This window comes from Hyla sarda, chromosome 10 (assembly GCF_029499605.1).
Source record: "Hyla sarda isolate aHylSar1 chromosome 10, aHylSar1.hap1, whole genome shotgun sequence".
Lineage (NCBI taxonomy): Eukaryota > Metazoa > Chordata > Amphibia > Anura > Hylidae > Hyla > Hyla sarda.
Genome location: NC_079198.1, coordinates 133496644 through 133512500, shown reverse-complemented (window position 1 = coordinate 133512500; position 15857 = coordinate 133496644). Strand labels below are relative to the sequence as shown.

The window sequence follows — 15857 nt, the reverse complement described above, 5'->3', positions numbered from 1 at the left end:
AGGGAGCTCCAGACAAGCCATACAAGTCTATGGAGGGGAGAGGAGGGAGCTCCAGACAAGCCATACAAGTCTATGGAGGGGAGAGGAGGGAACACTAGACAAGCCATACAAGTCTATGGAGCAGAAAGGAGGGAACTCCAGACAAGCCATACAAGTCTATGGAGGGGAGAGGAGGGAGCTCCAGACAAGCCATACAAGTCTATGGAGCGGAGAAGAAGGAGCACCAGACAAGCCATACAAGTCTATGGAGGGGAGAGGAGGGAGCTCCAGACAAGCCATACAAGTCTATGGAGCGGAGAAGAAGGAGCACCAGACAAGCCATACAAGTCTATGGAGGGGAGAGGAGGGAGCTCCAGACAAGCCATACAAGTCTATGGAGGGGAGAGGAGGGAGCTCCAGACAAGCCATACAAGTCTATGGAGGGGAGAGGAGGGAGCTCCAGACAAGCCATACAAGTCTATGGAGCAGAGAGAAGGGAACACCAGACAAGCCATACAAGTCTATGGAGCAGAGAAGAGGGAGCTCCAGACAAGCCATACAAGTCTATGGAGGGAAGAGGAGGGAGCTCCAGACAAGCCATACAAGTCTATGGAGGGGAAAGGAGGGAGCTCCAGGTAAGCCATACAAGTCTATGGAGGGGAGAGGAGGAAGAACCAGGTTCCAGATAAGCCATACAAGTCTATGGAGGGGAGGGAGCTCCAGATAAGCCATACAAGTCATTTTAGCGGAGAGAAGGGTGCTCTAGATAAGCAATACAAGTCTATGGAGCAGAGAGGAGGGAGCACTAGGCAAGAAGTAAAAGTCTATGGAGCGAAGAAGCGTGAGCTCCAGACAAACAATACAAGTCTATGGGAAAACTTCAAATTAGAGATGAAGCCTGCAGAGCAGAAATCTGTTGAAAATACCATATGCAGGTTATATAATGGCTAGAAATAGGGCTGCTCTTCATGTACACACACTGGGCAGCTTATCCTGAAAAGTCACCTGACAGAAAAGGTTCTATTTAAATACCACTATAAAGTGTGATACCGGTGATCTGATGGCCCTTATAGAATGGGGATGTCAGTCCTATCTGCCAAGGAGACTGGAGAAGGCAGGTGGCAGCGAGCGAAGCTTCCCCTACTGATTCTGGGAAGAATACCTCCCTCCACTCATGTGATGCCAACAACGCACAGTGCCAGGCTGATATTCACTAAATGTGACATAGACGTGCCCAACAGGGTCCAGTCACCGCTGCTCATGTGTCAATCTAAACACCATGGAGAAAATACTCGGCAAACGCTGCCCCCGGGTCATATGAGCCGACAGGAAAGAGAGACTGGAGAGATCACAACGCATTTCAATCCACTTCTCGTCTATATTAAAGGTCCTGCATCATACAGTAAGGCAGCCGTTTTGTACTTGCCATTGTATTTTGCATACCCCATGGCAGGCTGCGGCCTCTAGATGCATACAAATGGGCCGGAGGCACGAAGTCTGTTTGCTGTAGAAAAAAAGAAATAAATATAAACACTGAGAAATCTAAGATCTAATAAAATTATTCAAACTAGGCATCGCAACTAACCTGCTGTCCTATTCTCAGAATCAATGGCAGATGCAGTGCTCGGACACCCCACCAATGTGTAATGGTTCCATTCTAACAATAGGTTTACAGAATTTTATTGGAAAACCCTTTTAAAATGAAGTGTTGTCTGTTTAAAGGGGTACAAAGGATAGGGGATAAGATGTTAGATTGCAGGGGTCTATGGGAAAGCTCAGGACCCCCGCAATCTCCGTGCCGGCAGCGGAGGCGTCCGGAACTCAGAAGCTTGCAGCCTCCATTCATGTCTATAGGAGGGGATGAATGGAGGGGGCATGGCGGCCGGCATTGCTAGTCATCCGGCACAGAGCGGACTTTGCTCCGTGCATTGAATGACGGGTGCTGCGCCAGAGATCCCCGTGTAGCATAATTATGTTACTGTCCGGTGCAGCATAGGTTTGCAATGGGGATTTTCTCCTGCTCTGGACAGTTCCTGATACGGGCATCAGGTGTCAGCAGAGAGCTGTGGGCAAGACAAAAAATTAATTCAAAAAGAATTTCCTCTGTAGCATACAGCTGCTAAAAAGTACTGGAAGGGTAAAGATTTTTTAATAGAAGTAATATACAAATCTGTTTAACTTTCTGGAGCCAGTTGTGATAAAAAAAAAAAAAAAAAAAGTATTTATATATATATATTTATGTTTTCCACTGGTGTACGCCTTAAATTTTAATGGGTACTGTGTAATGCTTCATTTCCCCTGTGGTGGCGCTGCAGGGAAACTGAGCACCTGCTGCTGGATTACATGTAATTGCAGACGTTTGATCATTAGGATATCATTGTGTGGTTGTCTAAGCCCGTGTTCACACTGCAGAATCTTTGGGCTTACATCCCGCAAATAGCAGGCGCCGACAGATTATGCCGGCGTTGGGACCGCTTGGAAATGCGCCGTCTCCATAGACGGCAATGCATTTCCGGGCGGATTCTGCTGAAGGAACTGACATGTCCATTCTTTTGGCGGAGGTTGGAAACGGGATTTCTGCAGAGATTCCGTAGAAAGAATCGACATGTCAGTCCTTTCCGCAGAGGCTAGAATTGGAATTTCTGCGACAGATGTTTCCACCGTGTACACTGTGCAGCAGAATTCCATTAAAGGGGTACTCCGCCCCAAGACATCTTATCCCCTATCCAAAGGATAGGGGATAAGATGTCTGATCGCGGGGATCCCGCCGCTGGGGACCCCCCCGATCTCGGCTGCGGGACCCAAGACATTCAGTGCATGATGACTGGCAATGCAGGGCGGAGGCTCGTGACGTCATGGCCACGCCCCCTCAATGCAAGTCTATGGGAGGGGGCGTGACTGCCGTCACGCCCCCTCCCATAGACTTGCATTGAGGGGCCGTGACGTCACAAGTGTGGCGCAGCCGTGACGTCACGAGCCTCCGTCGCTGAACCCGACGCTCTAAATGAACGCTGGGTGCAGCATAGAGATTGCGGGGATCCCCAGCGGTTAGACCCCCATGATCAGACATCTTATCCCCTATCCAAGAGGATGTCTAGGGGCGGAGTACCCCTTTAACAAACAATGCAGTCTGTTCGGAAATTCCGCCGTGTGAACACGACCTAAAGCAGAGATCTCATCCAAGCTGTCACATTGGTGAGATGATATACCGGGAAAGCGTCTCAGTAATGAGCTGAATGGTCAAGGATACGAGAAAAAAAGAAAAAATATATATATAAAAAGAGAACAAGTTCCAGTTGAATTATAATTAAAATTAAAGCAATCGGAAAAAAAATGTAATAAAAAAAATTCCTATATCAATCGGTAACATTTAGGGCAGAAATAATGGAGAGACGCTTGTGTGTCTGACAGATAAACGGCTCCGCTCCTGCCCATAACCCTCCGCCTGTCCCACAGGACACGACCAAATCTCACAGCGAGGCGACTAATAGAGCGCCATCGTCTGAACGGAATATATCAAAGCGACGCGACAAAGTACATACTCATTATAAGGCTTTAATCCGCGTCCTCGGCCGAGGGAACAGCGAGGATGAAACGCCACTGATCTCAGCCGCAACACGGGCTCAGAGTCACTGCTGTATTCTATGTGCTCGCTTTTATTTTTGTATTTTTATTTCTATTATTTATGTTTTATTTAATGACACTCTTATTTAATCATTGCTTCCCACTATTTGCCCCACTCCTCCTCCACTGTTCTGTTATTTTGCATAAATGTAATGTAGGACACTCAGGGGGCTTGGAATAGATTTAGCATCTGGGCCCAGGAATGTAAAGGGCCGCCCCACAGTGGAGCACAGAACATTATATTTACTGCTTAAACATGGATCAATTGGAGGTGACATCTACATAATATGCTGCATGCTGGAGGACACACATGCTCAGTCACTCTCCTCACCCACCTAATAAACTGAGTGCTGGAGGACACACATGCTCAGTCACTGTCCCCATCCATCTAATGAGTTGGGTGCTGGAGGACACACATGCTCATTCACTCTCCTCATCCACCTAATAGGCTGAGTACTGGAGGACACACATGCTCATTCACTCGCCTCATCCACCTAATAGGCTGAGTACTGGAGGACACACATGCTTAGTCACTCTACTCATCCAACTAATAAACTGAGTGCTGGAGGACACACATGCTCAGTCATTCCAGATCCACCTAATAAACTGAGTGCTGGAGGACACACATGCTCAGTCACTCTCCTCATCCACCTAATAGGCTGAGTATTGGAGAACACACATGCTCAGTCAATGTCCTCCTCCACCTGATCAGCTGAAAGCTGGAGGACACACATGCTCATTCACTCTTCCTATCCATCTGATCAGCTTAGTGCTGGAGGACACACAGTCTCAGTCACTCTTTCTGTCCATCTGATCAGCTGAAAGCTGGAGGACACACATGCTCATTCACTCTTTCTTTCCATCTGATCAGCTGAAAGCTGGAGGACACACATGCTCAGTCAAACTCCCTGTCCCCCTAATGAGCTGAGTGTTGGAGGACACACATGCTCAGTTACTCTCCTCATCCACTTACTCAGCTGCCTACTGGAGGACACACATGCTCAGTTACTCTCCTCATCCACCTACTCAGCTGCCTACTGGAGGACACACATGCTCAGTTACTCTCCTCATCCACCTACTCAGCTGCCTACTGGAGGACACACATGCTCTGATCCTTTGTTCAGGCAGGGCAAACAATAGAAATGGCTTTCTGCCTGCTTGTCATGGAAGGAGCAGATCGTCTGCAGTACATTGCTTTATAGCAGAGAAGAATCCTTCTGCAGTAAGAAGGAAGTATACTGTCAGCTGCCAGAGGGGGAAGGAGATTGATTCTGTAGAGGGCTTGCCCCAGCAGCTCAGAATAGTAACAATGGGGACACATGGAAAACAAACAAAAAAACAATGTTAATTTCTTCAAAAACAGCAATTTAGGTACCAAACCAATGTTCTGTAATCACTGTGGTGGATCCTCCATTGGGCCCCATCAGACAGTAGGGGCCCATGTGTGACTGCGGCCTCTGCCCCTTATAGGTAACACCATGGAAATGTTCTACATGTATCCGGCAACAAGACGAGACGGACGATATCAGCCATTGTTCTCTGTCCTCAAACACAACCGGTACAAGTCGCCCTTATCTCTAGTACGTGTGAAGTGTGCGGCGGTACGAACACCACGGGGCGGTAAAACACGCAGGTCATATGTGGAGCAACACGGAATCCCATAGAGATACAAAAAGAAAATCAGGAGGAAATATAAGGATGAGTTCACACATAGGCGGTAAACCACGGAAAAATCCACAGCAAAAAAATTATTACTATATGTCTGCAATTGTATTGTTGCCGGTTCACATCAAAACCGAATTTCACTGCTTTGAAGTCAATGGGGAAAATATTGGCCGTGATTTACTATTGTAAGCCCGACATGTTTTGTCGGGTTGTGCGCCGGAATATGGTGCATTCTGTCTGCGCCAGAAATGAAAAAAAAACGACCAACTCTCCATCTTACTGAGAAAACCCGAAAAGGGGGTGTGTCTGTTAAGAAATGGGGGCGTGGTCACATAAAAGGGGCGTGTTCCCGGCATTTTCACAAAAAAACCAACATATTTACTAAGGTCTCCACAGAAAATGTGGTGGATTTGAGCCGAGGAAAACCCGACAGATCAGAACATGTGTAAAAAAAGAAAAGTGTAGGAAAAGTGCAAAATGTAGGGAAACCTTAGTAAATACCGTGGGAAATAAATTGTAGGGAATTAAAGGGGTACTCCCGTGGAAAAGTTTTTTTTTTTTTTTAAATCAACTGGTGCCAGAAAGTTAAACAGATTTGTAAATCAATATAATAAATTAGTTTGTGCTGTGGATTAATATCTGCGATAAACAAAAGAATAGATAAATAAATATATATATAAAAACAGTACATAAATATATGTAAAAAATGTACTTTTATAGATTTGTAAATCACTTCTATTAAAAATGTTAATCCTTCCAGTACTTTTTAGGGACTGTATACTAAAGAGAAATCCAAAAAAGAAATGCATTTCCTCTGATGTCATGACCACAGTGCTCTCTGCTGACCTCTGCTGTTCATTTTAGGAACTGTCCAGAGCAGGAGAAAATCCCCATAGCAAACATATGCTGCTCTGGACAGTTCCTGATATGGACAGAGATGTCAGCAGAGAGCACTGTGGTCATGACATCAGAGGAAATGCATTTCTTTTTTGGATTTCTCTTTAGTATACAGCCCCTAAAAAGTACTGGAAGGATTAAGATTTTTTAATAGAAGTGATTTACAAATCTGTTTAACTTTCTGGCACCAGTTGATTTAAAAAAAAAAAAAAAAAGTTTTCCACGGGAGTACCCCTTTAAAACCCACAAAAAAACCTACACAACACTCTTAGTAAATCAGGGCCAGTGTGTTTTTGTATCCATTTCACAGTACGATGTAGCAGAGCTAAACTACCACCTAATAACAGATATGATGTAGCAGAGCTAAACTACCACCTAATAACAGATATGATGTAGCAGAGCTAAACTACAACCTAATAACAGATATGATGTAGCAGAGCTAAACTACCTCCTAATAACAGATATGATGTAGCAGAGCTAAACTACCACCTAATAACATATATGATGTAGCAGAGCTAAACTACCACCTAATAACAGATATGATGTAGCAGAGCTAAACTACAACCTAATAACAGATATGATGTAGCAGAGCTAAACTACCACCTAATAACAGATATGATGTAGCAGAGCTAAACTACCTCCTAATAACAGATATGATGTAGCAGAGCTAAACTACCACCTAATAACAGATATGATGTAGCAGAGCTAAACTACCTCCTAATAACAGATATGATGTAGCAGAGCTAAACTACAACCTAATAACAGATATGATGTAGCAGAGCTAAACTACAACCTAATAACAGATATGATGTAGCAGAGCTAAACTACAACCTAATAACAGATATGATGTAGCAGAGCTAAACTACCACCTAATAACAGATATGATGTAGCAGAGCTAAACTACCTCCTGATAACAGATATGATGTAGCAGAGCTAAACTACCCCCTAATAACAGATATGATGTAGCAGAGCTAAACTACCTCCTAATAACATATATGATGTAGCAGAGCTAAACTACAACCAAATAACAGATATGATGTAGCAGAGCTAAACTACAACCTAATAACAGATACGATGTAGCAGAGCTAAACTACAACCTAATAACAGATATGATGTAGCAGAGCTAAACTACAACCTAATAACAGATATGATGTAGCAGAGCTAAACTACCCCCTAATAACAGATATGATGTAGCAGAGCTAAACTACCCCCTAATAACAGATATGATGTAGCAGAGCTAAACTACCCCCTAATAACAGATATGATGTAGCAGAGCTAAACTACCACCTAATAACAGATATGATGTAGCAGAGCTAAACTACAACCAAATAACAGATATGATGTAGCAGAGCTAAACTACAACCTAATAACAGATATGATGTAGCAGAGCTAAACTACCTCCTAATAACAGGCACGATGTAGCAGAGCTAAACTACCACCTAATAACAGATATGATGTAGCAGAGCTAAACTACCCCCTAATAACAGATATGATGTAGCAGAGCTAAACTACCACCTAATAACAGATATGATGTAGCAGAGCTAAACTACAACCTAATAACAGATATGATGTAGCAGAGCTAAACTACAACCTAATAACAGATATGATGTAGCAGAGCTAAACTACAACCTAATAACAGATATGATGTAGCAGAGCTAAACTACCTCCTAATAACAGATATGATGTAGCAGAGCTAAACTACCTCCTAATAACAGATATGATGTAGCAGAGCTAAACTACAACCTAATAACAGATATGATGTAGCAGAGCTAAACTACCACCTAATAACAGATATGATGTAGCAGAGCTAAACTACCCCCTAATAACAGATATGATGTAGCAGAGCTAAACTACAACCTAATAACAGATATGATGTAGCAGAGCTAAACTACCTCCTAATAACAGATATGATGTAGCAGAGCTAAACTACCTCCTAATAACAGATATGATGTAGCAGAGCTAAACTACAACCTAATAACAGATATGATGTAGCAGAGCTAAACTACCACCTAATAACAGATATGATGTAGCAGAGCTAAACTACCACCTAATAACAGATATGATGTAGCAGAGCTAAACTACCCCCTAATAACAGATATGATGTAGCAGAGCTAAACTACCACCTAATAACAGATATGATGTAGCAGAGCTAAACTACAACCTAATAACAGATATGATGTAGCAGAGCTAAACTACCCCCTAATAACAGATATGATGTAGCAGAGCTAAACTACCTCCTAATAACATATATGATGTAGCAGAGCTAAACTACAACCAAATAACAGATATGATGTAGCAGAGCTAAACTACAACCTAATAACAGATATGATGTAGCAGAGCTAAACTACCCCCTAATAACAGATATGATGTAGCAGAGCTAAACTGCAACCTAATAACAGATATGATGTAGCAGAGCTAAACTACCTCCTAATAACAGGCACGATGTAGCAGAGCAAAACTACAACCTAATAACAGATATGATGTAGCAGAGCTAAACTACCCCCTAATAACAGATACGATGAAGCAGAGCTAAACTACAACCTAATAACAGATATGATGTAGCAGAGCTAAACTACCACCTAATAACAGATATGATGTAGCAGAGCTAAACTACCACCTAATAACAGATATAATGTAGCAGAGCTAAACTACAACCTAATAACATATATGATGTAGCAGAGCTAAACTACAACCTAATAACAGATATGATGTAGCAGAGCTAAACTACAACCTAATAACAGATATGATGTAGCAGAGCTAAACTACCTCCTAATAACAGATATGATGTAGCAGAGCTAAACTACCCCCTAATAACAGATATGATGTAGCAGAGCTAAACTACAACCTAATAACAGATATGATGTAGCAGAGCATGGTCAATCTGTCTATGCCAGCATTTCCCAACCAGTGTGCCTCCAGCTGTTGAAAAACTACAACTCCCAGCATGCCCGGACAGCCTTTGGCTGTCCGGGCATGCTGGGAGTTGTAGATTTGCAACAGCTGGAGGCGCACTGGTTGGGAAACACTATGGCACACAAATTATGCAAACCAATATACATATACACACACACATGAAGTAGCAGAGCAGAGTGTGTTGTTGCAATGTTACAAATATCAGACTATTATGGTCCGGACATGCTAAGAGTTATATTTTTGCAACAGCTGGAGGCATCCTGGTTGGGAAAGACTGTGGCACATGAATGATACAGTCCATTATACATCTACAATACACTCACTGAAATGTTGATAAAGCAGAGTCGAGTGTGTTGTTGTAAGGCCACAAATATCAGACTATTATGGTCTGGACATGCTGGGAGTTGTACTTTTGCAACAGCTGGAGGCGCACTGGTTGGGAAACACTGTGGCACACAAATGTTGCAAACCAATATACATATACACACACTCAACTGAAGTAGCAGAGCCGAGTATGTTGTTGCCAGGCCACAAACGTCAGACTATTCTGGGCCAGACATGTTGGGAGTTGTAGTTTTGCAACAGCTGGAGGCACCCTGGTTGGGAAACAAGACACCACGTTCTGTGCAGTGTCACAAAACTAGGTTCCCAACCGGCTCGGCTCTGCTACATTGTACATTGCTGCTGGTATGCGCGCGTGTTGTCATTTCGAGAACATCACAAATCCTCGGTGTAAGACGAGTGGTAATCCAATCTCCGAAACCGCCCGAGGTGACGTTACATCTGCCTGTTACCTGCTCAACTATTCCGCCTTCCCAAGCGCCCGGGGGGGCCTCCGGAGAATCCGCCGCTAACTACAAAAAAGATTCTTCGCCAAGAACTCGCCGCGCGTTTTACTAGACGGAGACACCAACAATTGTTTCGAGCAAAAAGGAAATCATATATCAAACGGCAGACAAGGCGAATCCGTCCAGAGCGCACGCCGCGCTTTTATATCGTCCCGATAGGTTTTCATGTAGATATAGCAGAGCCGAGTATGTCATTGGTGAGAAGGTCCCTTTCACACTCTGCATTCATCCGTTTTATGTTCCGTTATGAAAACCCTGAAAATCGTCCGTTACAAAATCCTATTATAGTCTACGGGATTTTTACATTATCCGTTTTAACCCTTCATAGCCCGTTATTAATAACAGACGTTATTTTGTGACGGGAGAAAGAACGCGAGAAATAGTGCGTCAGAACTTGCAGCGCACTTACTCGTAGTCCTACGTATAACTAACATAGATGTAGCACGGATGAGTTTGTCATTGGCTTGTGTCAATTTACCGGCAGTCCTATGCAAAGGCACGTATGTAGCAGAGCCGAGCAGCTTACGGAGTTATGAAAAGGTATGAAAACCACATGATAGGAACAGGTACGATGTAGCAGAGCTAAAAAGTTCATGCAGTGTTTTTTTTTTTTTTTTTTTTTGTGTCTGCTGTGGTTGCTCACCTGTAGTCCAAGGTAAAGACTCAAATGTAGTAGAACTGAGTTGGTCATTGATTTCTCTTATAAGGAACCAGGTAGCAGAGCTACACTACAACCTGATAGGAACAGGTACAATGTAGCAGAGCTATACAACAACCTGATAAGAACAGGTAGGATGTAGCAGAGCTATACAACAACCCGATAGGAACAGGTACGATGTAGCAGAGCTATAAAACACCCTGATAGGAACAAGTACGATGTAGCAGAGCTATAAAACAACCTGATAGGAACAGGTACGATGTAGCAGAGCTATACAACAACCTGATAGGAACAGGTACGATGTAGCAGAGCTATACAACAACCTGATAGGAACAGGTACGATGTAGCAGAGCTACACAACAACCTGATAGGAACAGGTACGATGTAGCAGAGCTACACAACAACTGATAAGAACAGGTACGATGTAGCAGAGCTATACAACAACCTGATAAGAACAGGTACGATGTAGCAGAGCTATACAACAACCTGATAGGAACAGGTACGATGTAGCAGAGCTATACAACAACCTAATAAGAACAGGTAGGATGTAGCAGAGCTATACAACAACCTGATAAGAACAGGTACAATGTAGCAGAGCTATACAACAACCTGATAAGAACAGGTACGATGTAGCAGAGCTATACAACAACCTGATAAGAACAGGTACGATGTAGCAGAGCTATACAACAACCTGATAGGAACAGGTACGATGTAGCAGAGCTATAAAACAACCTGATAAGAACAGGTACGATGTAGCAGAGCTATAAAACAACCTGATAAGAACAGGTACGATGTAGCAGAGCTATACAACAACCTGATAAGAACAGGTACGATGTAGCAGAGCTATACAACAACCTGATAAGAACAGGTACGATGTAGCAGAGCTATACAACAACCTGATAGGAACAGGTACGATGTAGCAGAGCTATACAACAACCTGATAAGAACAGGTAGGATGTAGCAGAGCTATAAAACAACCCGATAGGAACAGGTAGGATGTAGCAGAGCTATACAACAACCTGATAGGAACAGGTACGATGTAGCAGAGCTATACAACAACCTGATAGGAACAGGTAGGATGTAGCAGAGCTATAAAACAACCTGATAAGAACAGGTACGATGTAGCAGAGCTATACAACAACCTGATAGGAACAGGTACGATGTAGCAGAGCTATACAACAACCTGATAGGAACAGGTACGATGTAGCAGAGCTATAAAACAACTGATAAGAACAGGTACGATGTAGCAGAGCTATACAACAACCTGATAAGAACAGGTAGGATGTAGCAGAGCTATAAAACAACTGATAAGAACAGGTACGATGTAGCAGAGCTATACAACAACCTGATAGGAACAGGTACGATGTAGCAGAGCTATACAACAACCTGATAGGAACAGGTAGGATGTAGCAGAGCTATAAAACAACCTGATAAGAACAGGTACGATGTAGCAGAGCTATACAACAACCTGATAGGAACAGGTAGGATGTAGCAGAGCTATAAAACAACCTGATAAGAACAGGTACGATGTAGCAGAGCTATACAACAACCTGATAGGAACAGGTACGATGTAGCAGAGCTATACAACAACCTGATAGGAACAGGTAGGATGTAGCAGAGCTATAAAACAACCTGATAAGAACAGGTAGGATGTAGCAGAGCTACGCGGTTATTTTTCTCTGCTGAGATTCCTCCCCTGCAGTCCTATGGGAAACCACAGAAAGCATTTGAAAAAACCACATAGTATTGGCAAGATAACTTGTGCTCAATGACAAACTCAGCCCTGGAATACATTGTGATGTCACAGTCACAGCTTTTTTCTAACCTAAGATCAAGATATAAAACTACATTCACCATTAGCTGCCTATATGACCCATTGTGATGTTGCTGTGACTTGTGCCAAATGCTAAATCAACTCTGCTACATCGGTCACCCATAGGGTCACTTGGGTCACTTCACAGACTCCGCACGCTGTAATATAATAATTAGCTGCATTGAGGCGACTCCAATTCACAAGCTCAGCAGCATAATCGGATACAAACAGCGACCTGAACCGATTGGCAACTCAGCTCCTCTACACCGATAACACAAGGTGACATCAAGATGACTTAGACCAAAGGACAAATGATGCTCGGCTCTACTACATCTCTAATAGGATGCGATGAGACGATTTGCAAAGTCACGGTTTTCTACGATGCCGTCAAGGTTTCAATCTGTTGAATGACAAACTCGGCTCTGCTACATCTCCATTCAAACAATTCTCGGCACGCTCAGCTCTACAACACCAATAACACAAGGTGACATCAAGATAACTTAAGACTAGTATTTCCCAATCAGTGTGCCTCCAGCTGTTGCAAAACCACAACTCCCAGCATGCCCGGACAGCCAACGGCTGTCCGGGCATGCTGGGAGTTGTAGTTTTGCAACCGCTGGTTGGGAGACACCGACTTAGAGAAACCTTGAGTAGTAAAACTTGACTTTGCAAATTGGCTCATCGCATCCTCATAGTAGCGATGTAGTAGAGCCGAGCGTCATTTTTTAATTTGGTCTAAATCAGTGTTTCCCAACCAGTGCGTCCTCAACTGTTGCAAAACTACAACTCCCAGCATGCCCGGACAGCTGTTGGCTCCACTACATCTCCATTCAAACAATTCTTGGCACACTGAGCTCTGCAATACCTATAACACAAGGTGACATCAAAATGTTTCCCAACCAGCGTGCCCCCAGCTGTTGCAAAACAGCCAACGGCTGTACGGGCATGCTGGGAGTTTTAGTTATGCAACAGCTGGAGGCACAGTGATTGGGACATTCTGGTCTTAAGTCATCTTGATGTCACATTGTGTTGCAGGTATAGCAGAGCTGAGCGTGCCAAGAATTGTTTGAATGCTTAATTTGCATATTTACAAACTCGGCTCTGCTACATCTCCATTCAAACAATTCTTGGCACGCTCAGCTCTACTACTATACCTACAAGACAAGGTGACATCAAGATGACTTAAGACCAGCATTTCCCAATCAGTGTGCCTCCAGCTGTTGCAAAACTACAACTCCCAGCATGCCCGGACAGCCGTTGGCTTTCCGGGCATGCTGGGAGTTGTAGTTTTGCAACCGCCGGTTGGGAGACACCGACTTAGAGATGTAGTAGCGCTAAGAGTCCGCTGCATTTTTGTTCTAAGATGCGAATAGCCAATTTGCACACTCGACAAACTCAGCTCTGCTACATCTTCATTCAAAAATGTTTATCTTCCATCAATTTACTTCAATCTGCAGATTGACAAACTCGGCTCCACTACATCTCCATTCAAACAATTCTTGGCACACTAAGCTCTGCAATACCTATAACACAAGGTGACATCAAGATGACTTAAGACCAGTGTTTCCCAACCAGCATTGCCTACGGCTGTCTGGGCATGCTGGGAGTTGTAGTTTTGCAACAGCTGAGGACGCACTGTTTGGGAAACACTGATTTAGACCAAATTGAAAAAATGACGCTCGGCTCTACTACATCTCCACTATGACGATGCGATGAGCCAATTTGCAAAGTCAAGTTTTACTACTCAATGTTTCAATTTGCACATTTACAAACTCGGCTCTGCTACATCTCCATTCAAACAATTCTCGGCATGCTCAGCTCTACTATACCTACAACACAAGGTGATATCAAGATGACTTAAGACCAGTGTTTCCCAACCAGTGTGCCCCCAGCTGTTGCAAAACAGCCAACGGCTGTCCGGGCATGCTGGGAGTTGTAGTTATGCAACAGCTGGAGGCACACTGATTGGGAAATGCTGATCTTAAGTCATCTTGATGTCACATTGTGTTGTAGGTATAGCAGAGCTGAGCGTGCCAAGAATTGTTTGAATGCTTCAATTTGCATATTTACAAACTCGGCTCTGCTACATCTCCATTCAAACAATTCTTGGCACGCTCGGCTCTACTATACCTACAAGACAAGGTGACATCAAGATGACTTAAGACAAGTGTTCCCCAACCAGCGTGCCCCCAGCTGTTGCAAAACATCTCGAGCCAATTCGCAAAGTCAAGTTTTACTACTCAAGGTTTCATTTTGCAGATGTACAAACTCGGCTCTGCTACATCTCCATCCAAACAATTGTTGGCACGCTCGGCTCTGCTATACCTACAATACAATGTGACATCAAGATGACTTAAGACCAGCATTTCCCTATCAGTGCGCCTCCAGCTGTTGCAAAACTACAACTCCCAGCATGCCTGGACAGCCAACGGCTGTCCGGGCATGCTGGGAGTTGTAGTTTTGCAACCGCCGGTTGGGAGACACACCGACTTAGAGATGTAGTAGCGCTAAGAGTCCATTGCCTTTCGTTCTAAGATGCGAATAGCCAACTTGCACACTCGACAAACTCAGCGCTGCTACATCTCCATTTAACATTTTTTTTTTTTTAATCTTCCATCAATTTACTTACATATAAGACTGCAGCCCGGTCCCATCCGTTGCCGAACACCCATCAAACACCAGCAACAATCCCAACACGTGCAGATGCAGCAGAGCCGGATGCGTTAGCCACTTTGTAGCCATTATTCCTGAAGGTGATGATGGAGTTATTAATTTTTTTTAATTATTTTTATTTATTTTTTTGCAGATTTTTATGCAAATTTTTAGAAAAGGGTAGTGGAGAGGTGTTTGCAGTCAGGTCAGCGGAGCATTATCTGCCACCGGACGGGGCAGCGCCGGGCGTCGGGGTCTTCGCCTCCATTGTACGGTTTCTGTAAAGTTACAATGTAGCACAATGGGCAGCTGTTTCTAATAGTTGCATTAGATCCACAGGAGGAGGGGGGGGGGGGTTTGAATATTTTTTTTAGGGGGTCTTTCCTGCAGGAGGTGGCGGTGGAGATGGCAGCACCGGCGGGCTGGATTTTTTTGGAGATGTACAAGTTCTCCAGCTTCTCATTCCAATAAGCAGAGTAGATCCCCCTCCTCCAACAGGAGCCTGTGAGCAAAGGAGGGGAGGGATTCTGCAGGCAGGGCGCCTCCCTCTGGACAAACGACAAAAGACGCTCCCCAGCTCCCCCAGTCTTCTCCCCTATAGAGATGGATCTACCTCCTGGAGACGCCGTGGACACCTACATGTAGACACCGATGATGGGGGGGGGGGGGGGGGGGAGATCCAGGGAGACGCTCCCCCCAGCTGGAGGCTCCTACATCCGTCCTCTACTAATTCTTTTATTCCGCAGCAATGTAATCATTTCTAGCGATGAACAGCAGGGGCCATATTCGAATTTGCGAAATTTCGCGA

The 15857-nt window shown here is 44.1% G+C and overlaps 1 protein-coding gene across 2 annotated transcripts in view; it reads right to left on the bottom strand.

Annotated features, from left to right (window-relative positions):
* MEGF6 (multiple EGF like domains 6) overlaps window positions 1-15409 on the bottom strand; it is a 447412-nt gene extending 432003 nt beyond the window's left edge. For both annotated transcript variants that reach the window (XM_056544570.1, XM_056544571.1), the window contains exon 1: window positions 15027-15409. In XM_056544570.1, coding sequence (XP_056400545.1) covers window positions 15027-15139 — 113 coding nt within the window. In that variant the 5' untranslated portion in view covers window positions 15140-15409. The remainder of the gene's footprint in view (window positions 1-15026) is intronic.
* Window positions 15410-15857: the final 448 nt, after the last annotated feature.